General features: G+C 48.0%; 1 protein-coding gene across 4 annotated transcripts in view; it reads left to right on the top strand.

Annotated features, from left to right (window-relative positions):
• LOC132818445 (nesprin-2-like) overlaps positions 1-24,728 on the top strand; it is a 311,316-nt gene that overhangs the window by 216,526 nt on the left and 70,062 nt on the right. For all 4 annotated transcript variants that reach the window (XM_060829512.1, XM_060829513.1, XM_060829511.1 and 1 more), the window contains 3 exons: positions 38-196; positions 874-1,032; positions 6,647-6,813. In XM_060829512.1, coding sequence (XP_060685495.1) covers positions 38-196; positions 874-1,032; positions 6,647-6,813 — 485 coding nt within the window. The remainder of the gene's footprint in view (positions 1-37; positions 197-873; positions 1,033-6,646; positions 6,814-24,728) is intronic.

The following is a 24,728-nucleotide window of genomic DNA, read 5'->3' as shown; positions in this document are numbered from 1 at the left end:
TATCTAAGTGGTAAGTTTTGTCCTTCATGTTGAACAGCAGGAGCAGGGAGAGCTGATGCGAAGCTGGCTGAACAGGCTTGATGAGTTGAGCACCGTGAAAGTGGATCTTGGCAAGCACCTTATTCCCGAAGTGGCGATTGGATTCCAGGAGCAAGTGGCAATCCTGGAGAGCCATTGGGAGCAGCTGAAGCTGTCTGTAAGTGATTCTGTTCATGTAGCAGCAAGGAAGGAGGACCCAGGGCAGCTTCGGGGTGACTCACTTGCTAACTGCCTCAGACAAACACAGCACCCAACCAGACCCATTTCAGAAAGGACCTTCATGAACAAGATGCCGTTTACTACCACTCGATGCTGGTATCATGGGCACTGCGACTGCCTTTGTAGCTGCTCTTTACTTGCTTTTGGAATATTGCGTGCAACTTTGGTCTCCCTGCAATTGGAAGGATGTTGTGAAGCTTGAAAGGGTTCAGAAATGCATTCACTAAAGGTGCTATATAAATTTAAATTGTTAAAATTCCAGTTTATTAGAGTCCTGAGAGGCACAGGGCTCTGTGAATTAGTCCCTGCTTCAAGAGGAATATTGCACAGCTAGGGTGCCCTGAGAGAGAGAGAGAGAGAGAGATGAGAATAAATTCTCTCTCCACTCAACATTATTCTGTCTAAAGGAAGAAGAGGGAGAATATTGGTGGGCAAATATATACCGTGTTTACCAGCAGCATTTCTGGGACCTCTGTGAGTGGTGTTGTAGGGGTTAGGGAATTGGTTACTGTGCTACTTGTCTCTGTAACTGCTGCAGTTCCTCCAGGCTGTAGTTAAATACAACAGTCTCCCTGTAGTAATACCGCTAACTGGCTCTGTCCACTAATCCTGCAGGCGTCCTTGCGGACACTGGAGATAAGTGACCGGCTCGAGCAGTGGGTCGTGTTTAATACCAAGAGCAAGCATCTGGAAGACTGGCTAAAACAGATGGAAGATCGAGTCTCCCAGAGCCCAGACAGTGGCGTTCAGGAGATGATTGAGAGACTCCAGGAGGTACGGCATGTTTTTGGCCCCTGCTGAGCTACTGTTTTTATTGTTATTGGGGGAGGCACAGTGGCTCAGTAGTTAGAACTGTGGCCTCTCAGGGACCCGGGTTTGATTCCAGCCTCAGCCGACTGTCTGTATGGAGTTTACACATTCATCCCGTGTCTGTGTGGGTTTCCTCTGGGTGCTCCTGTTTCCTCCCACAGTCCAAAGATCTGTAAGTTAGGGTGGATTGGCCATGGTAAATTGTCCATAGCGTCCAAGGATTTTCAGGCTAGGTGGGTTAGCCATGGGAATTGCAGGGTTACAGGGATAGGGTGAGGGGGTGGGTCTGGGTGGGATGCTCGTCGGAGGGCTAGTGTAGACTCAATGGGCCAAATGGCCTGCTTCCACACTGTAGGGATTCTCTATGATTTTATGTTTGGGAATGTGGGGTTCCTGGGCCAAAATATATTGTCTGTCCTTTATTGCCCCTTGTCCCTTGTTGCCCCTTGAGAAAGTGGTGGTGAGATACTGTCTTGACCCACAATGCCCTTGTTGTGGGGAGTTCCAGGATTTTGACTCTGTGAAGGAACGGCGATATGTTTCCAAGACAGGATGGTGAGTGGTTTGGAGGGGAACTTCCACAGGGTGGTGTTCCCATGTATCTGCTGCCCGTGTCCTTATAAATGGAAGAGGCTGTGGATTTGGAAGTTGCTGGAGGTTGACAAAGAAGACTCAAACAGATGGGAAATAAACAGAGAGAAAGAACAAACTTGCATTTCTATAGTACCATTTACATCCTCAGGAAGTCTTTACAACAGATTAAGAAATGTAATCACTGTTAATGATATTAGAGCTGCCCATACGTTTTAAGGATAGTTTGCAATGTATTGGTTTGTGTGTCTATAGTCAAAAGGTGATTGAAATAAGTATTTTTTAAATGATGAAGTGAGCAGGTAAATTGAGTCCGGAATAAGGAGCATTACTTTTCAAATTAGAGTGAAGCTGTTTGACAGTAATATCAGGAGGGACATGTCTACATGAAGGGGGAATGACAATCTCCACCCCTTCCCCACTAACACACCTCCCCTGCTCGCTACCCCCCAAAATAAAAGAGGAAACTATTAAGTCTGAGGGTCATCATTTCAAAATTCAGATGGATAGATTTTTATTACGCTAGGGAACAGAAGCAGGTACCTGCCATCTTATAAATAGCTGAGCAGACTACAGGAGCCACATCGCCGCCTCCAATTTACACGACTTATTTAATGTTCTGATTCAGCAATACCTTGGTTTTTAAACTTACATCCCTGTTTTTAAATCTCTCCATCGCCTTGCCTCCTCCCTATGTCTACCTACAATCCCGGGCCTACAATCCCACAGCCCCCTCATTCTGGTTTCTGATTTGAGTCATTCTGCCGTTAGTGCCTGCACCTGCAGCTGCCCAGGCTCCAAGCTCTGGAGTTCCCTTGTACAAACCTCGACCCCTGCACACACATTCCTGTCTCCCCCCTACCACCCCCCACCCCCCCCACACCCCACTCCCGCCCCCACGCTGCCTCCTCCCTTCCCTCATTCAGCATTTAAGATGCTCCTTAAAATCCAACCTGTTTGATCATGCTTTTGGTCACCTGTCCGTGTATTACCTTGTGCAGTTCGATGTCCATTTTTTTCCAACATCTTTCCAGTGAAACCCCATGTTCATTTTCTAACATTAAAAGAGCTAGATAAATGCAAGTTTTTTTTTAGATTCATTACAGTATGGAAACAGGCCCTTCGGCCCAACAAATCCACATTGATCTTCCACAGGGTAACCCACCCAGACCCATTCCCCATGCCTATATTTCCCCCTGACTAATGCACCTAACACTACGAGCAATTTAGCATGGCCAATTCACCTTACCTGCACATCTTTGGACTGTGGGAGGAAACTGGAGCACCCAGAGGAAACCCACACAGACACGGGGAGAATGTGCAAACTCCACACACATAGTCACCTGAGGCGGGAATTGAACCCACGTCCCTGGCGCTGTGAGGCAGCAGTGCTAACCACTGAGCCACCATGCCGCACATATTGTTGGGAAATGTTAATGTCAAATCTGAAAAATGAATTCAAGCTGCAACGCAAGAGAAAAACGGATTGAAATGATTGAAATGGAAGTTCAGGATTGAGATCCGGGATTATTTTCTTCACTGGGAGTGACTGGTATCAGGCGCATTATGTGTGATATCAGGGCAGACTGATTCTTGGTATATTTACTGGATTTAAAAATATTGGATTAATGATTTTCCATGATTGTGACCCAATTAAGCAATTGAAGAATTAAAAAATTGTATTCTGTTTAATTCTGGTTTGTAACGAAAACTCTCTCTGTAAGAAAGAATAGCCGTAGACAAAGAGCAGGGTCAGAGTGGTGCTGGAAAAGCACAGTAAGTCACACAGCATCTGAGGAGCAGGAAAATCGACGTTCCGATGAAGGGCTTTTGCCCGAAATGTTGATTTTCCTGCTCCTCGGATGCTGCCTGACCTGCTGTGCTTTTCCAGCACCACTCTGATCTAGGCTCTGATCTCCAACATCTGCAGTGCTCACTCCTGCCAGAGACCAAGACCAACCCAGTCAAAAGTAAGCAAATAGATTTTGGGTTTTACGGCTGTTTCTATGCACTAAATTAACATAAGCCTAGGCTAACAGATGTGAAATTATTTCATGGTTCAAAAACAAAGTTCCACAAGGACATGGCTATGTTTAAAAATGGATGATATTTGTAAATTGGACTTATTTATGTTAGAGTAGACATTTTGAGCTTTCATGTATTTTAACGTTTTATTCATTCCTGGGGTGTCGGAGTCCCTGGTTAGACCAGCACTATGCCCCATCCCTAATTGCCCTTGAACTGAATGGCATTTCAGAGGGCAGTAAAGAGATAACCACGCTACTGTGGGTCTGGAGTCACATGTAGGCCGGACCAGGTAAGGAGGGCATTCCTGATGAAGGGCTTTTGCCCGAAACGTTGATGTTCCTGCTCCTCAGATGCTGCCTGACCTGTTGTGCTTTTCCAGCACCGCTCTGATCGAGACCAAGGATGGCAGATTCCCTCCTCTAGGGCATTTGTGAACCAGATTGTTTTACAATCATCAACCCTGGCATCATGGACACCTTTAGACTGGCTTCTAATTCCAGATTTTTTTTGAATTAGTACTTCACACCTATCATGCTGGGGTTAGAACCCATGTTGGATTGTTAGTCCAGAGACATGACGACTATGCTCCCTCCTCTGATTCTTCTGTGGTTTGCAATCATGCCTATATCGGTATTGGGATGCTATGGAATTTTTAGGAATATGTAGATGTATCAACTAAACAATTTGGGATGATGTTAACTCACTGAGGGTGCCAATCTGTAAAGGAGAAACGACACTGTCCTGCCTGGAGGTCAGTGGTGAGTGGTGTCCCGCAGGGCTCTGTTATTACATAGAACATAGAACAGTACAGCACAGACCCTTCAGCCCACGATGTTGTGCCAACCATTGATCCTCATATAAGGTAAACCTAATGTACCAACTCTCAAATTTCTGTGACCATATGCATGTCCAGCAGTCTCTTAAATATCCCCAATGACCTCGTTTCCACAACTGCTGCTGGCAACGCATTCCATGCTCTCACAGCTCTCTGTGTAAAGAACCCGCCTCTGACATCCCCTCTATACTTTCCTCCAACCAGCTTAAAACTATGACCCCTCGTGTTAGCCATTTCTGTCCTGGGAAATAGTCTCTGGATATCGACTCTATCTATGCCTCTCATTATCTTGTATACCTCAATTAGGTCCCCTCTCCTCCTCCTCTTCTCCAATGAAAAAAGTCCGAGCTCAGTCAACCTCTCCTCATAAGATAAGCCCTCCAGTCCAGGCAGCATCCTGGTAAACCTCCTCTGAATCCTCTCCAAAGCATCCACACCTTTCCTATAATAGGGCGACCAGAACTGGACGCAGTATTCCAAGTGCGGTCTAACCAAAGTTTTATAGAGCTGCAACAAGATCTCACGACTCTTAAACTCAATCCCCCTGTTAATGAAAGCCAAATCACCATATGCTTTCTTAACAACCCTGTCCACTTGGGTGGCCATTTTAAGGGATCTACTTACCTGCACACCAAGATCCCTCTGTTCCTCCACACTGCCAAGAATCCTATCCTTAATCCTGTACTCAGCTTTCAAATTCGACCTTCCAAAATGCATCACCTCACATTTATTCAGGTTGAACTCCATCTGCCACCTCTCAGCCCATCTCTGCATCCTGTCAATGTCCCGCTGCAGCCTACAACAGTCCTCTATACTGTCAACGACACCTCCAACCTTTGTGTCGTCTGCAAACTTGCTGACCCATCCTTCAATCCCCTCATCCAAGTCATTAATAAAAATTACAAATAATAGAGGCCCAAGGACAGAGCCCTGTGGAACACCACTCACCACAGACTTCCAGGCAGAATATTTTCCTTCTACTACCACTCGCTGTCTTCTGTTGGCCAGCCAATTCTGTATCCAGACAGCTAAGTTCCCCTGAATCCCATTCCTCCTGACCTTCTGAATGAGCCTACCATGGGGAACCTTATCAAAAGCCTTGCTGAAGTCCATATACACCACATCCACTGCTTGACCCTCATCAACTTTTCTAGTCACATCCTCAAAGTACTCGATAAGGTTTGTGAGGCATTACCTGCCCCTCACAAAGCCGTGCTGACTGCCTTTAATCAAGCCATGCTTTTCCAGATGGTCATAAATCCTATCCCTCAGAATCCTTTCTAACACCTTGCAGACGACAGACGTGAGACTGACTGGTCTGTAATTGCCGGGGATTTCCCTATTTCCTTTCTTGGGACTTTGCTCTTTGTAGTTTTTATAAATGACTTGGATGAGGAGGTTGAGGGGTGGGTTAGTAAATTTGCAGATGACACAAGGGTTGGAGATGCCGTTGATAGTATCGAGGGCTATTGCAGGGTGCAGAGCGACATAGACAGGATGCAGAGCTGGGCTGGGAAATGGCAGATGGAGTTCAACCTGAATAAATGTGAAGTGATGTATTTTGGAAGGTCTAAACTCAAATGCTGAATATAGGGTTAAAGACAGGATTTTGGCAGTGTGGAGGAACAGAGGGATTTTGGTATTCAAGTGCATAATCCCTCTGACAGTGCAGCACTCCCTCGGCACTGACCCTCTGACAGTCAGTACACAGTGGAAAACCAGCTCTGAGTTTCTGGTTGACTGTTTTTGTCTTGTTGACTGAAGTTGTCATTCTGTCTGCAGGTTTTGTATCGTGTCAAACCATTGAGGGTTACTGCTGATTAACCCTTGCTCACCATTACTCCCCTGCCCATGGTCAGGGGCATCTGGAACTCCAATTGGCTTTCCTGTTTTATTAAGTGTCATTTCTTTTGTACCTATTTTGATAAACTTAATGAAACTTGGACATGGGAATGGTCTTGCAACTAATCAGGTCTTATAGACCTTTTAGACTGACTGTCTCAACTCAGTTTATGTGTAATTTCCTAAGGTCATGCCATCAAACTTCAAGTGATTCTCCAAAATTATACAGGTGAGCTATTTGTTCTCCTTCAGCCGTGCTGTAAGCTGTGCTTTCTGTTTTAGGATTGCATGGGGGAAATTAACCTCTACAACAGGAATAAGGTGCAGCTGAAACAACTTGGGGATGAACTGATCAAAGCCAGCAGCCCATCGAAAGCACCAGAGATCGACAACAAACTTAATCTCATCAACAGGAACTGGCAACACCTCCATGAAGTCATTGAGGCCAGGTAAGGCAAAAGGAAGGGGGGGTTGTGCAAGTGTGAAGGGGGGGCACTGGTTTGGGGGTTGGAGAGGGGATGAAGGACCAGATGGTTAAAGGTTGGGGACAAGAGCAAGCTGTGAGGATAATGGAGAGGTGGAAGTGAGTAGAACCCCATCCTGCCTTCTAAATGGTGTCAGTGAGGTGGGGAGGAATTTTGTACTTAATCATTCACAGGTTAAGGGAGTTGCTGGCTAAACCAGCATTTATTGTCCATCCCTAATTATCCAGAGGGCATTTAAGAATGAACCACGTTGTGGGTGTGGAGTCACGTGCAGACCAGACCAAATAAGGATGGTAGTTTCCCTCCCTAAAGGGGATGAGTGAGCCCAGATGGGTTTTCCTGGTAATGGATTCATTGTCATCAGTAGACTCTTAATTTCAGCGTTTTTTAAAAAAATGATTTCCAATCCCACCACCAGCTATGGCGGGATTTGAACCAGGGTTTCCAGAATATTTCCGGGGTCTCTGGATCCTGATGAAGGGCTGATGCACGAAACGTTGACTCTCCTGCTCCTTGGATGCTGCCTGACCAGCTCTGCTTTTGCAGCACCACTTTCTTTGTCTCTGGAGTAAGAGTCTAGCGATGATACACCATCGCCTGCCCTTCCCTTGTAAAGAAGGAAAACAGGACATTGATGGCAAATGAAAGAGGAATATTAACGAACAGAGTTTAGACACACAGGCAATGTTGAGTGAGAAACAATCTTGTTAAAAATGAATTAAAATATCTGTGGTAATACAGTGTCCATAATTAAGAAAAGATGCAACAGACAATGTGTGATGTGCTGGGGGAACCATACAGGAATTGTAGAGTCATAACTATAAAAACAAGCAGGACATTAAACATTACAGCAAAATACATTTAAAAATATGAGGGAGAGAAATGGGAGGTGGAATAGTGCTGTTGGGAACTCTCATTCCTCAACACTAAAATATGAACAGACATGAAAGATGATGTGTCAATTTAATATGTGTAGTTCCAGGATCACCAATTAGTGGGAGGGGTTTGAGGAAATTGGCAAGGGCAGAGGTTGAGAAGGAGGGTGCTTCAGGGTAATCTTAGCTGGTCTGGGATTGAACCCACACTGTAGGCATCACTCTGCATCACAAACCAGCCATCCACCCAACTGAGCTAAACTCTGACAGAGTACTAAAGGATTACTAACCTTTGAGGGTGGACTGAGAGAGTGCCACTGAGGGAGTGCCGCATTGTCAGAGGGTCAGTGCTGAGGGATTGCCGCACTGTCGGAGGATCAGTGCTGAGGGAGTGCCGCACTGTCGGAGGGTCAGCGCTGAGGGAGGGCCGCACTGTCAGAGGGTCAGTGCTGAGGGAGTGCCGCACTGTCGGAGGGTCAGTGCTGAGGGAGTGCCGCACTGTCGGAGGGTCAGTGCTGAGGGAGTGCCGCACTGTCGGAGGGTCAGTGCTGAGGGAGTGCCGCACTGTCGGAGGGTCAGTGCTGAGGGAGTGCCACACTGTCAGAGGGTCAGTGCTGATGGAGGGCCGCACTGTCGGAGGGTCAGTGCTGGGGGAGTGTCGCACTGTCGGAGGATCAGTGCTGAGGGAGTGCCACACTGTCAGAGGGTCAGTGCTGAGGGAGTGCCACACTGTCAGAGGGTCAGTGCTGAGGGAGTGCCGCACTGTCGGAGGGTCAGTGCTGATGGAGTGCCGCACTGTCGGAGGGTCAGTGCTGAGGGAGTGTCGCACTGTCGGAGGGTCAGGGCTGAGAATGAGAAATTCTTACTAAAAGGGATTAATATTTTGAACTAACTGCATTCATCCCTTCAGTCAAATGAGCAAATGGAACATTTATAACTCTTCAGTCAACCTTTGCTGCAGAATTCTGTTACTATATTTAAAACAAACTCCGGTACCAGAGAGAGAGAGAGAGCCTATCTCCACCTAGAGTGGATTCGGATACTGGTAGCTGAATTTAAAGCTGATCCCAGTGAACACCCACTGTGTCCTTGCTGAAGCAGTAAGGTTCCCTCAGGTACGCTGCTAATTACCACATACCATGCAACTGACAGAAGGAGGGCCCGGTGACACAGTCTCAACACGGACAGATGATCAGGGGAGTGTCTGACAGAGCGCACGCTAATCCTTTTCACTGGGTTAAGCCAAACCCCAGCAGCTTTTCTATGGAGACATCTGTTGCCTACAGCACCTGGCCTTCAAGCCCAGCCCCACCGGAGGAGTCTCTGTGTCCGTATCCTTCCAGCCTCAAAACATAAAGAAACATCAGACCCTGGGAACAACTGAGCACTCTGCATCAACACTGGGAGGGACAGTCCTGTGAATGTGTCATCCAACTGACTGACTGGCTCGAATGGTTGTGTTCTCATGACACAGGCTATGGCAGTGACAGTGTGAAGGGCAGAGAGTTATAGAGATGTACAGCATGGAAACAGACCCTTCAGTCCAACCCGTCCATGTCGACCAGGTATCCCAACCCAATCTAGTCCCACCTGCCAGCACCCGGCCCATATCCCTCCAAACCCTTCCTATTCATATACCCATCCAAATGCCTCTTAAATGTTGTAAATGTACCAGGAAGAGGAATTCCTGAAATGTGTGCAAGAGATATTTCTTGCTCTGTGTACGTCCACTCTAATGAGGAAAGAGCCAGCGCTGGGCCATGTTCTGCAGAGTGTACCAGAGCGAAATTCAGTCGGAGTGGTCAGTGTGTACCAGAGCGGGATTCAGTCGGAGAGTGGTCAGTGTACCAGAGCGGAATTCAGACGTAGAGTGGTTAGAGTGTACCAGAGTGGGATACAGTCGGAGAGCGGTCAGAGTGTACCAGAGCGGGATTCAGTCGGAGAGCGGTCAGAGTGTACCAGAGCAGGATTCAGTCGGAGAGCGGTCAGTGTGTACCAGAGCAGGATTCAGTAAAAACTGAGGTCTGCAGATGCTGGAGATCAGAGCTGAAAATGTGTTGCTGGTCAAAGCACAGCAGGCTAGGCAGCATCCAAGGAATAGGAAATTCGACGTTTCGAGCATAAGCCCTTCATCAGGAATGAGAGAGAGTAGCCAAGCAGGCTAAGATAAAAGGTAGGGAGGAGGGACTTGGGGGAGGGGCGATGGAGGTGGGATAGGTGGAAGGAGGTCAAGGTGAGGGTGATAGGCCGGAGTGGGGTGGGGGCGGAGAGGTCAGGAAGAGGATTGCAGGTTAGGAGGGCGGTGCTGAGTTGAGGGAACCGACTGAGACAAGGTGGGGGGAGGGGAAATGAGGAAACTGGAGAAATCTGAATTCATACCTTGTGGTTGGAGGGTTCCCAGGCGGAAGATGAGGCGCTCCTCCTCCAGCCGTCGTGTTGTTATGTTCTGCCGGTGGAGGAGTCCAAGGACCTGCATGTCCTCGGTGGAGTGGGAGGGAGAGTTAAAGTGTTGAGCCACGGGGTGGTTGGGTTGGTTGGTCCGGGCGGCCTTGGCTCAACACTTTAACTCTCCCTCCCACTCCACCGAGGACATGCAGGTCCTTGGACTCCTCCACTGGCAGAACATAACAACACGACGGCTGGAGGAGGAGCGCCTCATCTTCCGCCTGGGAACCCTCCAACCACAAGGTATGAATTCAGATTTCTCCAGTTTCCTCATTTCCCCTCCCCCCACCTTGTCTCAGTCGGTTCCCTCAACTCAGCACCGCCCTCCTAACCTGCAATCCTCTTCCTGACCTCTCCGCCCCCACCCCACTCCGGCCTATCACCCTCACCTTGACCTCCTTCCACCTATCCCACCTCCATCGCCCCTCCCCCAAGTTCCTCCTCCCTACCTTTTATCTTAGCCTGCTCGGCTCTCTCTCTTATTCCTGATGAAGGGCTTATGCTCGAAACGTCGAATTCCCTATTCCTGAGATGCTGCCTGGCCTGCTGCGCTTTGACCAGCAACACATAGTTGGAAGGAGGTCAAGGTGAGGGTGATAGGCCGGAGTGGGGTGGGGGCGGAGAGGTCAAGAAGAGGATTGCAGGTTAGGAGGGCGGTGCTGAGTTCAAGGGAATCGACTGAGACAAGGTGGGGGGAGGGGAAATGAGGAAACTGAAGAAATCTGAGTTCATCCCTTGTGGTTGGAGGGTTCCCAGGCAGAAGATGAGGCGCTCTTCCTCCAACCGTCGTGTTGGCCACATCGGGTGCAGCGGATGCAATAGATGATGTGTGTGGAGGTGCAGGTGAATTTGTGGCGGATATGGAAGGATCCCTTGGGGCCTTGGAGAGTAGTAAGGGAGGAGGTGTGGGCGCAAGTTTTGCATTTCCTGCGGTTGCAGGGGAAGGTGCTGGGAGTGGAGGTTGGGTTGGTCGGGGGTGTGGACCTGACGAGGGAGTCACAAAGGGATCATCTCCCAGACCATCCATAACCTCATCACCTCAGGGGATCTCCCATCCACCGCCTCCAACCTCATAGTCCCACAACCCCGCACCACCTGTTTCTACCTCCTGCCCAAAATCCACAAACCTGACTGCCCCGGCCGACCCATTGTCTCAGCCTGCTCCTGCCCCACCGAACTCATCTCCGCGTACCTCGACACGGTTCTGTCCCCTTTAGTCCAAGAACTCCCCACCTACGTTCGGGACACCACCCACGCCCTCCACCTCCTCCAGGATTTTCGCTTCCCCGGTCCCCAACGCCTTATTTTCACGATGGACATCCAGTCCCTGTACACCTCCATCCCCCATCAGGAACGACTCAAAGCCCTCCGCTTCTTCCTTTCCCGCCGCACCAACCACCCTTCCACTGACACCCTCCTTCGACTGACTGAACTGGTCCTCACCCTGAATAACTTCTCTTTTCAATCCTCCCCCTTCCTCCAAACTAAAGGAGTTGCCATGGGCACCCGCATGGGCCCCAGCTATGCCTGTCTCTTCGTAGGATATGGGGAACAGTCCATCTTCCGCAACTACACTGGCACCAACCCCCACCTTTTCCTCCGCTACATCGATGACTGTATCGGCGCTGCCTCGTGCTCCCACGAGGAGGTTGAACAGTTCATCAACTTTACCAACACCTTCCATCCCGACCTCAAATTCAGCTGGACTGTCTCAGACTCCTCCCTCCCCTTCCTAGACCTTTCCATTTCTATCTCGGGCGACCGACTCAACACAGACATCTATTATAAACCGACTGACTCCCACAGCTACCTGGACTACACCTCCTCCCACCCTGCCCCCTGTAAAAACTCCATCCCATATTCCCAATTCCTTTATCTCCACCGCATCTGCTCCCAGGAGGACCAGTTCCAATACCGTACAGCCCAGATGGCCTCCTTCTTCAAGGACCGCAGATTCCCCCCAGACGTGATCGACGATGCCCTCCACCGCATCTTCTCCACTTCCCGCTCCTCCAACCGCCACCAAGACAGAACCCCACTGGTTCTCACCTACCACCCCACCAACCTCCGTATACAGCGTATCATCCGCCGTCATTTCCGCCAACTCCAAACGGACCCCACCACCAGGGATATATTTCCCTCCCTCCCCTATCAGCGTTCCGCAAAGACCACTCCCTTCGTGACTCCCTCGTCAGGTCCACACCCCCCACCAACCCAATCTCCACTCCCGGCACCATCCCCTGCAACCGCAGGAAATGTAAAACTTGCGCCCACACCTCCTCCCTTACTTCTCTCCAAGGCCCCAAGGGATCCTTCCATATCCGCCACAAGTTCACCTGTACCTCCACACACATCATCTATTGCATCCGCTGCACCCGATGTGGCCTCCTCTAAATTGGAGACACGGGCCACCTACTTGTGGAACGCTTCAGGGAACACCTCTGGGACGCCCAGACCAACCAACCCAACCACTGCGTGGCTCAACACTTTAACTCTCCCTCCCACTCCACTGAAGACATGCAGGTCCTTGGACTCCTCCATTGCCAGAACATAACAACACGACAGTTGGAGGAGGAGCGCCTCATCTTCTGCCTGGGAACCCTCCAACCACAAGGGATGAACTCAGATTTCTCCAGTTTCCTCATTTCCCCTCCCCCCACCTTGTCTCAGTCGATTCCCTGGAACTCAGCACCACCTTCCTAACCTGCAATCCTCTTCCTGACCTCTCCGCCCCCACCCCACTCCGGCCTATCACCCTCACCTTGACCTCCTTCCACTTATCACATCTCCATCGCCCCTCCCCCAAGTCCCTCCTCCCTACCTTTTATCTTAGCCTGCCTGGCACCCTCTCCTCATTCCTGATGAAGGGCTCTGGCCCGAAACGTCGAATTTCCTATTCCTTGGATGCTGCCTGACCTGCTGCGCTTTAACCAGCAACACATTTTCAGCTCAGAGCGGGATTCAGTCGGAGAGCGGTCAGAGTGTACCAGAGCAGGATTCAATCGGAGAGTGGTCAGAGTGTACCAGAGTGGGATTCAGTCGGAGACAGGTCAGAGTGTACCAGAGCGGGATTCAGTCGGAGAGCGGTCAGAGTGTACCAGAGCAGGATTCAATCGGAGAGTGGTCAGAGTGTACCAGAGCGGGATTCAGTCGGAGACAGGTCAGAGTGTACCAGAGCGGGATTCAGTCGGAGAGCGGTCAGAGTGTACCAGAGCGGGATTCAGTCGGAGAGCGGTCAGTGTACCAGAGCAGGATTCAGTCGGAGAGTGGTCAGTGTACCAGAGCAGGATTCAATCGGAGAGTGGTCAGCGTGTACCAGAGTGGGATTCAGTCGGAGAGCGGTCAGAGTGTACCAGAGCAGGATTCAGTCGGAGAGCAGTCAGAGTGTACCAGAGTGGGATTCAGTCGGAGAGCGGTCAGAGTGTACCAGAGCGGGATTCAGTCGAGGAGCGGTCAGTGTACCAGAGCGGGATTCAGTCGGAGAGCTGTCAGAGTGTAGCAGAGCCAATTTTGCAGCTCTCACAGCTTGCTCGGATAGTGCAGAGACTGTGAATACCACACCAGCCCCAGCGCTGTCTCCTTCAGGCTCTCTCCTCTGGCCAAACTCCTGTGATGTTGACCCGGTCAGTGATGCGTGCTGCATTCACTCAAAGTTAAACCCTGTCAGATCATCGACATCGTGAATAATTTATATGAATGATTTGGATGTGAGCATAAGAGGTTCAGTTACTAAGTTTGCAGATGACACCAAAATTGGAGGTGTAGTGGACAGTGAAGAGGGTTACCTCAGATTACAACAGGATCTGGACCAGATGGGCCAACGGGCTGAGAAGTGGCAGAAGGAGTTTAATTCGGATAAATGCTGCATTTTGGGAAAGCAAATCTTAGCAGGACTTATACACTTAATGGTAAGGTCCTAGGGAATGTTGCTGAACAAAGAGACCTTGGATGCAGGTTCATAGCTCCTTGAAAGTGGAGTCGCAGGTAGATAGGATAGTGAAGAAGGCGCTTGGTATGCTTTCCTTTATTGGCCAGGGTATTGAGTACAGGAGTTGGAAGGTCATGTTGCGGCTATACAGAACATTGGTTAGGCCACTGTTGGAATATTGCGTGCAATTCTGGTCTCCTTCTTATCGGAAAGATGTTGTGAAATTTGAAAGGGTTCAGAAAAGATTTACAAAGATGTTGCCTTGCGTGCAATTCTGGTCTGCTTCCCTGTTTTCTGTTTTCCCTGGAGCATCGGAGCCTGAGGGGTGACCTTATAGAGGTTTACAAAATCATGAGGGGCATGCATAGGGTAAATAGGCAAAGTCTTTTCGCTGGGGTGGGGGAGTGCAGAACTAGAGGGTATAGGTTTAGGGTGAGAGGGGAAAGATATAAAAGAGACCTAAGGGGTAACTTTTTCACACACAGGGTGGTACGTGTATGGAATGAGCTGCCAGTGGAAGTGGTGGAGGCTGTTACAATTGCAACATTTAAGAGGCATTTGGATGGGTATATGAATAGGAAGGGTTTGGAGGGATATGGGCTGGGTGCTGGCAGGTGGGACTAGGTTGGGTTGGGATATCTGGTCGGCATGGACGGGTTGGACTGAAGGGTCTGTTTCGGTGCTGTACATCTCTCACTCCAGGGCTTATGAATGGATGGATGGTTTTATTGTCACAATCTGGCACCATTTTAAGTTACAATAAGGATAAAAAGGAATTACTTAAATAAGAGTTCATCTTCTGATCAAAGTGAGATCACAAGCTCAGCTTCTGCAAGGTGTACCGAGTCTCAAGGTTACGTTATGAGGAGAGATTGTCCAAATTAGGCCTGATTTCTCTCAAAGTTAGAAGGTTAAGCAGTGATCTGATCGCAGTATTCAAGAAATTAATAGGAAAAGACAGATAAGGAGAAACTATTTCCACTGGTTGGAGATTCTAAAACTTAGGGAACGTTGTCTGAGAATTAGGGCCACACCATTCAGGGGATTTTTTTAAGATTCCCTACAGTATGGAAACAGGCCCTTTGGCCCAACAAGTCCACACCAACCCTCAGAGTAACCCACGCAGACCCATTCCCCTAATCTATATTTACCCGTGACTAATGCACCTAATACTACGGGCAATTTAGCATGGCCTGACCTGGCCTGCACATTTTTGGACTGTGGGAGGAAACCGAACCACCTGGAGGAAACCCACAGACACGGGGAGAATGTACAAACTCCACACACACAGTTGCCCGAGGTGGGAATCGAATCCAGGTCCCTGGCACTGTGAGGCAGCAGTGCTAACCACTGAGCCACCATGCCGTTAGGAAGCAATTTGACACACGATGATACTGGATCAGTTGTTAACTTTAAATCTGAGATTGATCAATTTTTGTCAAAAAGAGGTGTTCAGGAATATGGTCCAAAGGCAGGCATATGGAATGAGGTCACAGGTCAAGGGGATAGTGAGGACTGCAGATACTGGAAAGTCAGAGTTGATAAAATGTTGAGCTGGAAAATGCACAGCACGCCCTGATGAAGGATGCTGTCCAAAATGTCAGCTCTCCTGAGTCTCTGATGCTGACTGGCCTCCTGGGCTTTCTGCAGCACCACGTTTTGTTGACCCTGAGGCCACAGATCAGCTGTGATTTCATGGAATGGCAGAACTGACTCAAGGGGCTGAATGGCCTACTCTGATTCCTGTGTTCCTATTGAACAATGGCAGCCTTTCAGATAGTTCAGGTAGACACAATCATGTAAAGGGGAATGGGAGAAAGAGCTCTTTGGATGATTAAAAGTGATTAAAAGCAAGAGGAGTCTAATGGCATGTACAGCTCATACAGCCCAGAACTAAAGGCAGAAAACGCAGAGGTAAAGGGCCAAAAGAGAATGTGAGAATAGATCAACAAGGACTACAATATTTCAAGAAGGCAGCTCACTCCCACCCTCTGCAGGACAGTTAGGGATGGACTGGCCAGAGATTCCTACATCTCATGAGTGAATAAAAACAATTACAAAATGAAAGACAAAGCTATTTAGTAGACACTTGAATAACAAAGAGGAGTTAGAGAAAAGTGGGACTGATTGGGGACAAGGAGACGGAGGGTGTGACTGAGGTCAAAAGTAAGAACTTCACGGAGATAAGGAGGCTGGAGGGGAGTTATGCTTTGAATAGAATAAAGATTGGTAAAGGGGTCAACTTAATGTTGGCGTAGCTCAAAGAACTCACTTGGTCTGGACGGCTGTGTCTCAGAGTGCTGAGGGAAAGGCTGTCGATGGTGGGTCAGTTCGTATATTCAAAGCTGAGACCGACAGATTTGTAATCCGGAAGGGAGTCGAGGATTAGGGGAGAAAGGCAGAAACATGGAGTTGAGGATGATCAGGATCAGCCATGATCTCATTGAAGCAGATAAACTAAGTGGCCTAATTCTGAATGGCATTAATTTTATTGTCACATGCACTCAAATGAGTGTAGTGAAAAGTTTATAAGTCACCAGTTAGGGCATTGTTTTAGGTACAGAGTACCTAGGTACAATCTATAGTTAGAGAACAGAGAAATGAAAAACAAAGTTACATTCTAGCTGTAGACAGTATGACTATAGGTCAGGAAAAATTTCAACCTAACTTAAGAATCAGGGGCTAATTGGAGAGCAGGCTAGAAATTGTGGAGATTCTGATGGTAACCTATCAATCCTTGTTAGATATGAGGGTGGTGTCAAAGGATGGAGGCTGTTACTCACCCCTAAATATCTCTCAATCTCTTAAAATCACTAACAACAACTCCAGACAAACATGGAACTCTTTTTAGAGACAAAAATCAGGAATGAAAATAACTGAAAGTCAGCACAAAGGAACAAATGGAGACATCAGCTAGGGCCCTCAATCTGAAAGGCAGCTGAATGGGTTCTTACCATTCAACCCTCTGTGAAGCCCTTTCCTGATGAAGGGTTATGCTCCTCAGATGCTGCCTGACCTGCTGTGCTTTTCCAGCACCACTCTGATCTAAACCCTTCCTATTCATGTACCCAGTAAAAAATGAGGTCTGCAGATGCTGGAGATCACAGCTGCAAATGTGTTGCTGGTCAAAGCACAGCAGGTTAGGCAGCATCTCAGGAATAGAGAATTCGACGTTTCGAGCATAAGCCCTTCATCAGGAATAAGAGAGAGAGAGCCAAGCAGGCTGAGATAAAAGGTAGGGAGGAGGGACTAGGGGGAGGGGCGATGGAGGTGGGATAGGTGGAAGGAGGTCAAGGTGAGGGTGATAGGCCGGAGTGGGGTGGGGGCGGAGAGGTCAGGAAGAGGATTGCAGGTTAGGAGGGCGGTGCTGAGTTGAGGGAACCGACTGAGACAAGGTGGGGGGAGGGGAAATGAGGAAGCTGGAGAAATCTGAATTCATACCTTGTGGTTGGAGGGTTCCCAGGCGGAAGATGAGGCGCTCCTCCTCCAGCCGTCGTGTAGTTGTGTTCTGCCGGTGGAGGAGTCCAAGGACCTGCATGTCCTCGGTGGAGTGGGAGGGGGAGTTAAAGTGTTGAGCCACGGGGTGAATGAGACAGGCCGCTTACTTGCGGAACGCTTCAGAGAACACCTCTGGGCCGCCCGGACCAACCAACCCAATCACCCCGTGGCTCAACACTTTAACTCCCCCTCCCACTCCACCGAGGACATGCAGGTCCTTGGACTCCTCCACCGGCAGAACACAACTACACGACGGCTGGAGGAGGAGCGCCTCATCTTCCGCCTGGGAACCCTCCAACCACAAGGTATGAATTCAGATTTCTCCAGCTTCCTCATTTCCCCTCCCCCCACCTTGTCTCAGTCGGTTCCCTCAACTCAGCACCGCCCTCCTAACCTGCAATCCTCTTCCTGACCTCTCCGCCCCCACCCCACTCCGGCCTATCACCCTCACCTTGACCTCCTTCCACCTATCCCACCTCCATCGCCCCTCCCCCTAGTCCCTCCTCCCTACCTTTTATCTCAGCCGGCTTGGCTCTCTCTCTCTTATTCCTGATGAAGGGCTTATGCTCGAAACGTCGAATTCTCTATTCCTGAGATGCTGCCTAACCTGCTGTGCTTTGACCAGCAACACATTTGCAGCTGTATTCATGTACCCATCCAAATGCCTTTTAAATGTTGCACCAGCCTCCACCACTTCCTCTGGCAGCTCATTCCATACACGCACCACCCTCTGTGTGAAAAAGTTGCCCCTTGGATCCCTTTTATATCTTTCTCTTCTCACCTAAAACCTATGCCCTGTAGTTCTGTTTGGACAGGTGAGGATGTCCCCTTCCATCAGGATACTGTACAGCACACGTGCTCCACTTGTCACACTTCCTAATGGTAGTGCCAGTTTGAAGTTCAGTTGGGTTTCAGCTCGTAGGCACCTTTGCATAGTTACATCATTGACCCCACATACCAAATGGTGTCTCAGCATTTCATTCAGGGATAGCCCAAAGTCACATGCCTCTGCCAGTCATCGTAACCTTTGTCCAAACTCCCGATACAGATTTCCCCGGAAGTCAAACTGCAGAAGAAATCTGATAGCGTCTCAGAACTAGAAGAGGCTTGGAGTTGAACAAAATCAGTCAACTCTTGAAACATTTTAGTATCTGCTGCCTCAGGGACAGTGAGGCTCCTAATAACTGAAAAAGCTGTGGGTCCACAAGCTGTCAGGCGAATTACTTATTAGAAGAAGGAAGCACATGAACAGGCCCTTCCCCCCCCCCTCCCCCCCCCAAGCCTGCACTGACACATTTTGCCCTTCTATACTAAAACTGCCTTCACTTACAGGATCAGTATCCCTCTATTCCCGTCCTATTCATGTATACATCCAGGTGCTTCTTGAATGCAGCTATTGTGTCTGCTTCCACCCCCACCCCGGCAGCATGTTCCAGATACTCACCACCCTGTGTGTGAAGAACTTGCCTTGCACATCTCTTTTAAACTTCTTTGCTTTTCATTTGCTCAGGAAAAACTCTCAAATTCTTTCCAGTCTTCAACAGCAGTATCAAATAAGTCAAACTTACATAGAACATAGAATATTCCAGCGCAGTACAGGCCCTTTAGCCCTCAATGTTGCACAAACCATAAGACCATAAGACACAGGAGTGGAAGTAAGGCCATTCGGCCCATCGAGTCCACTCTGCCATTCAATCATGGCTGATGGGCATTTCAGCTCCACTGACCAGCATTCTCCCTGTAGCCCCTAATTCCTTGAGACATCAAGAATTTATCAATCTCTGCCTTGAAGACATTTAGCGTCCCGGCCTCCACTGCACTCTGCGGCAATGAATTCCACAGGCCCACTACTCTCTGGCTGAAGAAATGTCTCCGCATTTCTGTTCTGAATTGACCCCCTTTAATTTTAATCCCTCCACGAATAATCTTTCTTTTCTTGGGGATGAACCTCTGTACAGTCTCCTCAATTATACCCACAAACTCCTGCCATTTTTGCTTTACTGTCTTCCCCGCTAGGCTCTGCTTCCAGTCTATTTTCGTCAGTTCCTCTCTCATGCCCTCATAATTACCTTTATTTAACTGTAACACCATTACATCCAATTTTGCCTTCTCTCTTTCAAACTGCAGACTGAACTCTACCATATTATGATCGCTGCTTCCTAAGGGTTCCCTTACTTTAAGATTTTTTATTAAGCCTGGTTCATTACATAGCACTAGATCCAGAGTAGCCTGCTCCCTTGTGGGCTCCATGACAAGCTGTTCCAAAAAGCCATCCTGTAAGCATTCCATGGATTCCCTTTCTTTGGATCCACTGGCAACATTATTTACCCAGTCCACCTGCATATTGAAGTCTCCCATGATCTCCGTGACCTTGCCTTTCTGACATGCCTTCTCTATTTCCTGATACATGTTGCGCCCTGGCCCTGACCACTGTTAGGAGGTCTGTACATAACTCCCATTGTGGTTTTTTTGCCTTTGTGGTTCCTCAATTCCACCCACACAGACTCCACATCATCCGACACCATAGATTTAATTTTGTTCTTAACTAACAAGGCAACCCCACCCCCTCTGCCCACCTCCCTGTCTTTTCAATAAGTTGAAAATCCTTGGAGGTTTAACTGCCAGTCCTGACCCCCCCTGTAACCACGTCTCTGTGATGCCTACCACAGGCCTTAAAGTTGGCCTTACTGTTACCGGCAGTGCCCTTACTACTCTCTGAGTAAAGAAACTACCTCTGACATCTGTCCGATATCTATCACTCCTCAATTTAAAGCTCTGTCCCCTCGTGCTAGCCACCACCATCCGAGGAAAAATGCTCTCATTGTCCACCCTGTCTAACCCTCTGATTATCTTACATGTCTCAATTAAGTCACCTTTCAACCTTCTTTCAAACGAAAACAGCCTCAGGTCATACAGATGCACAGCATGGAAAGAGACCCTTTGGTCCAACCCGTCCATGCCGACCAGATATCCCAACCCAATCTAGTCCCACCTGCCAGCACCCAGCCCATATCCCTCCAAACCCTTCCTATTTATATTCTCATCCAAATGCCTCATAAATGTTGTAATTGTACCAGCCTCCACCACTTCCTCTGGCAGCTTATTCCATACACGTACCACCCTCTGTGTGAAAAAGTTGCCCCTTAGGTCTCTTTTATATCTTTCCCCTCTGACTCTAAACATATGCCCTCAAGTTCTGGACTCTCCGACCACAGGGAAAAGACTTTGTTTATTTACCCTATCCATGCCCCTCATAATTTTGTAAACCTCTATAAAGTCATTCCCTCCATACCAGGCAACATTCTAGTAAATCTCCTCTGCGCCCTTTCCAAAGCTTCCACATCCTTCCTATAATGCGGTGACCAGAACTGTACGCAATCCTCCAAGTGCGGCTGCACCAGAGTTTTGTACAGCTACAGCATAACCTCATGGCTCTGAAACTCAATCCCTCTACCAATAAAAGCTTACACAGCGTATGCCTTCTTATCAAAGCTATCAACCTGGGTGGCAACTTTTAGGGATCTGTGTACATGGACACCGAGATCTCTCTGCTCATGCACACTTCCAAGAATCTTACCATTAGTCCAGGACTCTGCATTCCTGTTGCTCCTTCCAAAGTGAATCACCTCACACTTTTCCACATTAACCTCCATTTGCCACCTCTCAGCCCAGCTCTGCAGCTTATCTATGTCCCTCTGTAACCTGCAACATCCTTCTGCACTGTTCACACTCCACTGACCTTCGTGTCATCTGCAAATTTACTAACCCATCCTTCTACGCCCTCATCCAGGTCATTTATAAAAATGACAAACAGCAGTGGCCCCAAAACAGATCCTTGCGGTACACCACTGGTAACTGGACTCCAGGATGAACATTTCCCATCAACCACCACCCTCTGTGTCCTTTCAGCTCACCAATTTCTGATCCAAGCTGCTAAATCCCCCTCAATCCCATGTCTCTGTATTTTGTGCAATAGCCTACCGTGGGGAACCTTATCAAACCCCTTACTGAAATCCATATACACCACATCAACCACTTTACCCTCATCCACCTGTTTGGTCACCATCTCAAAGAAGTCAGTAAAGTTTGTGAGGCACGTCCTACCCTTCACAAAACCATGTTGACTATCCGTAATCAAATTATTCCTCTCTAGATTATTATAAATCCTGTCTCTTTATAACCTTTTCCAACACTTTACTGACAACTGAAGTAAGGCTCACTGGTCTATAATTACGAAGGTTGTCTCCCCTTCTTGAACAAGGGAACAACATTTGCTATCCTCCAGTCTTCAGGCACTATTCCTGTAGACAATGACGATATAAAGATCAAAGCCAAAGGCTCTGCAATCTCCTCCCTGGCTTCTCAGAGAATCCTGGGATAAATCCCATCTGGCCCAGGGGACTTATCTGTTTTCATACTTTCCAAAATTGCTAACACCTCCTCCTTATGAACCTCAATCCTGTCTAGTCTAATAGCCTGTATCTCAGTATCCTCCTCGACAACATTGTCTTTCTCTAGTATGAATACTGACAAAAACTATTCATTTACTGCCTTTCCTATTTGCTCATACTGCAAGCACAACTTCCCACTACTGTCCTTGACTGGCTCTAATCTTACTCTAGTCATTTTTTTACTCCTGATATACTGATAGAAAGCTTTGGGATTTTCCTTGATCCTACTTCCCAAACATTCTCATGTTCATCCATGGCTCTTCTTAACTCTCTCTTTCGGTCCTTCCTGGCTATCTTGTAACTCTCAAGCACCCTAACTGAGTCGTCTTGTCTCATCTTTGCATAAGCCTCCTTCTTCCTCTTGACAAGAGATTCAATTTGCTCAACCACTTCCTCCCTGCCTGACAGGTACATACTTATCAAGGACATGCAGTAGCTGTTATAGAGTCATAGAGATGTACATCATGGAAACAGACCCTTCAACCCGTCCATGCCAACCAGATATCCCAAACCAATCTAGTCCCACTGCCAGCACCCAGCCCATATCCCTCCAAACCCTTCCTGTTCATATACCCATCCAAATGCCTTTTAAACCTTGTAATTGTACCAGCCTCCACCACTTCCTCTGGCAGCTCATTCCATAGACGTACCACCCTCTGTGTGAAAACGTTGCCCCTTAGGTCTCTTTTATATCTTTCCCCTCTCACCCTAAACCTATGCCCTCTAGTTCTAGACTCCCCGACTCCAGGGAAAAGACTTTGCCTATTTATCCTATCCATGCCCCTCATAATTTTATAAACCTCTATAAGGTCACCCCTCAGCCTCCAACGCTCCAGGGAAAACAGCCCCAGCCTGTTCAGCCTCTCCCTGTAGCTCAAATCCTCCACCCCTGGCAACATCCTTGTAAATCTTTTCTGAACCCTTTCAAATTTCACAACATCTTTCCGACAGGAAGGAGACCAGAATTGCACGCAATATTCCAACAGTGGCCTAACCAATGTCCTGTACAGCTGCAACATGACCTCCCAACTCCTGTACTCAATACTCTGACCAATAAAGGAAAGCATACCAAACACCTCCTTCACTATCCTATCTACTTGCGACTCCACTTTCAAGGAGCTATGAACCTGTACTCCAAGGTCTCTTTGTTCAGCAACACTCCCTAGGACCTTACCATTAAGTGTATAAGTCCTGCTAAGATTTGCTTTCCCGAAATGCAGCACCTCGCATTTATCTGAATTAAACTCCACCTGCCACTTCTCAGCCCATTGGCCCATCTGGTCAAGATCCTGTTGTCATCTGAGATAACCATCTTCGCTGTCCACTAAACCTCCAATTTTGGTGTCATCTGCAAACTTGGTAACTGTACCTCTTATGCTCGCATCCAGATCATTTATATAAATGACAAAAAGTAGAGGACCCAGCACCGATCCTTGTGGCACTCCACTGGTCACAGGCCTCCAGTCTGAAAAACAACCCTCCACCACCACCCTCTGTCTTCTACCTTTGAACCAGTTCTGTATCCAAATGGCTAGTTCTCCCTGTATTCCATGAGATCCAACCTTGCTAATCAGTCTCCCATGGGGAACCTTGTTGAGCACCTTACTGAAGTCCATTTACATCACATCTACTGCTCTGCCCTCATCAATCTTCTTTGTTACTTCTTCAAAAAACTCAATCAAGTTTAAAAATCACACAACACCAGGTTATAGTCCAACAGGTTTAATTGGAAGCACACTAGCTTTCAGAGCGACGCTCCTTCATCATTAGGTGACAACTGAAATTATACATTGAAATTATAATTTCAGTTACATCACACTGTAAATTTTTGCTATAAATTCTGTGTTAGGATTGAGCCCTCCACTATCACCTGATGAAGGAGCGTTGCTCCGAAAGCTAGTGTGCTTCCAAATAAACCTGTTGGACTATAACCTGGTGTTGTGTGATTTTTAATTTTGTACACCCCAGTCCAACACCGGCATCTCCAAATCAATCAAGTTTGTGAGACATGATTTCCCATGCACAAAGCCATGTTGACTATCCCTAATCAGTCCTTGCCTTTCCAAATACACGTACATCCTGTCCCTCAGGATTCCCTCCAACAACTTGCCCATCACCGAGGTCAGGCTCACTGGTCTATAGTTCCCTGGCTTGTCTTCATCGCCCTTCTTAAACAGTGACACCTCGTTTACTCACTTCCAGTCTTCCGGCACCTCACCTGTGACTATCGATGATACAAATATCTCAGTAAGAGGCCTAGCAATCACTTCTCTCGCTTCCCACAGAGTTCTCAGATACACCTGATCAGGTCCTGGGGATTTATCCACCTTTATCAGTTTCAAGACATCCAGCACTTCCTCCTCTGTAATCTGGACATTTTGCAAGATGTCACCATCTATTTCCCTACAGTCTATATCTTCCATCTCCTTTTCCACAGTAAATAATGATGCAAAATATTCATTTAGTATCTCCCCCATTTTCTGTGGCTCCACACAAAGGCCGCCTTGCTGATCTTTGAGGGGCCCTATTCTCTCCCTGTTACCCATTTGTCCTTTAATGTGCTTGTAAAAAACCTTTGGATTCTCCTTAATTCTATTTGCCAACGCTAGAAAGTTAGGATTGGTAGTAGCAAAACAAGGAAAACTAGATAATATCGCGAGTGCAGACACAATGGACTGAATA

This window comes from Hemiscyllium ocellatum, chromosome 8 (genome assembly GCF_020745735.1).
Source record: "Hemiscyllium ocellatum isolate sHemOce1 chromosome 8, sHemOce1.pat.X.cur, whole genome shotgun sequence".
Lineage (NCBI taxonomy): Eukaryota > Metazoa > Chordata > Chondrichthyes > Orectolobiformes > Hemiscylliidae > Hemiscyllium > Hemiscyllium ocellatum.
Note: the sequence above shows the minus strand (reverse complement) of the source record. Positions and strands in the feature narration are given on the sequence as shown.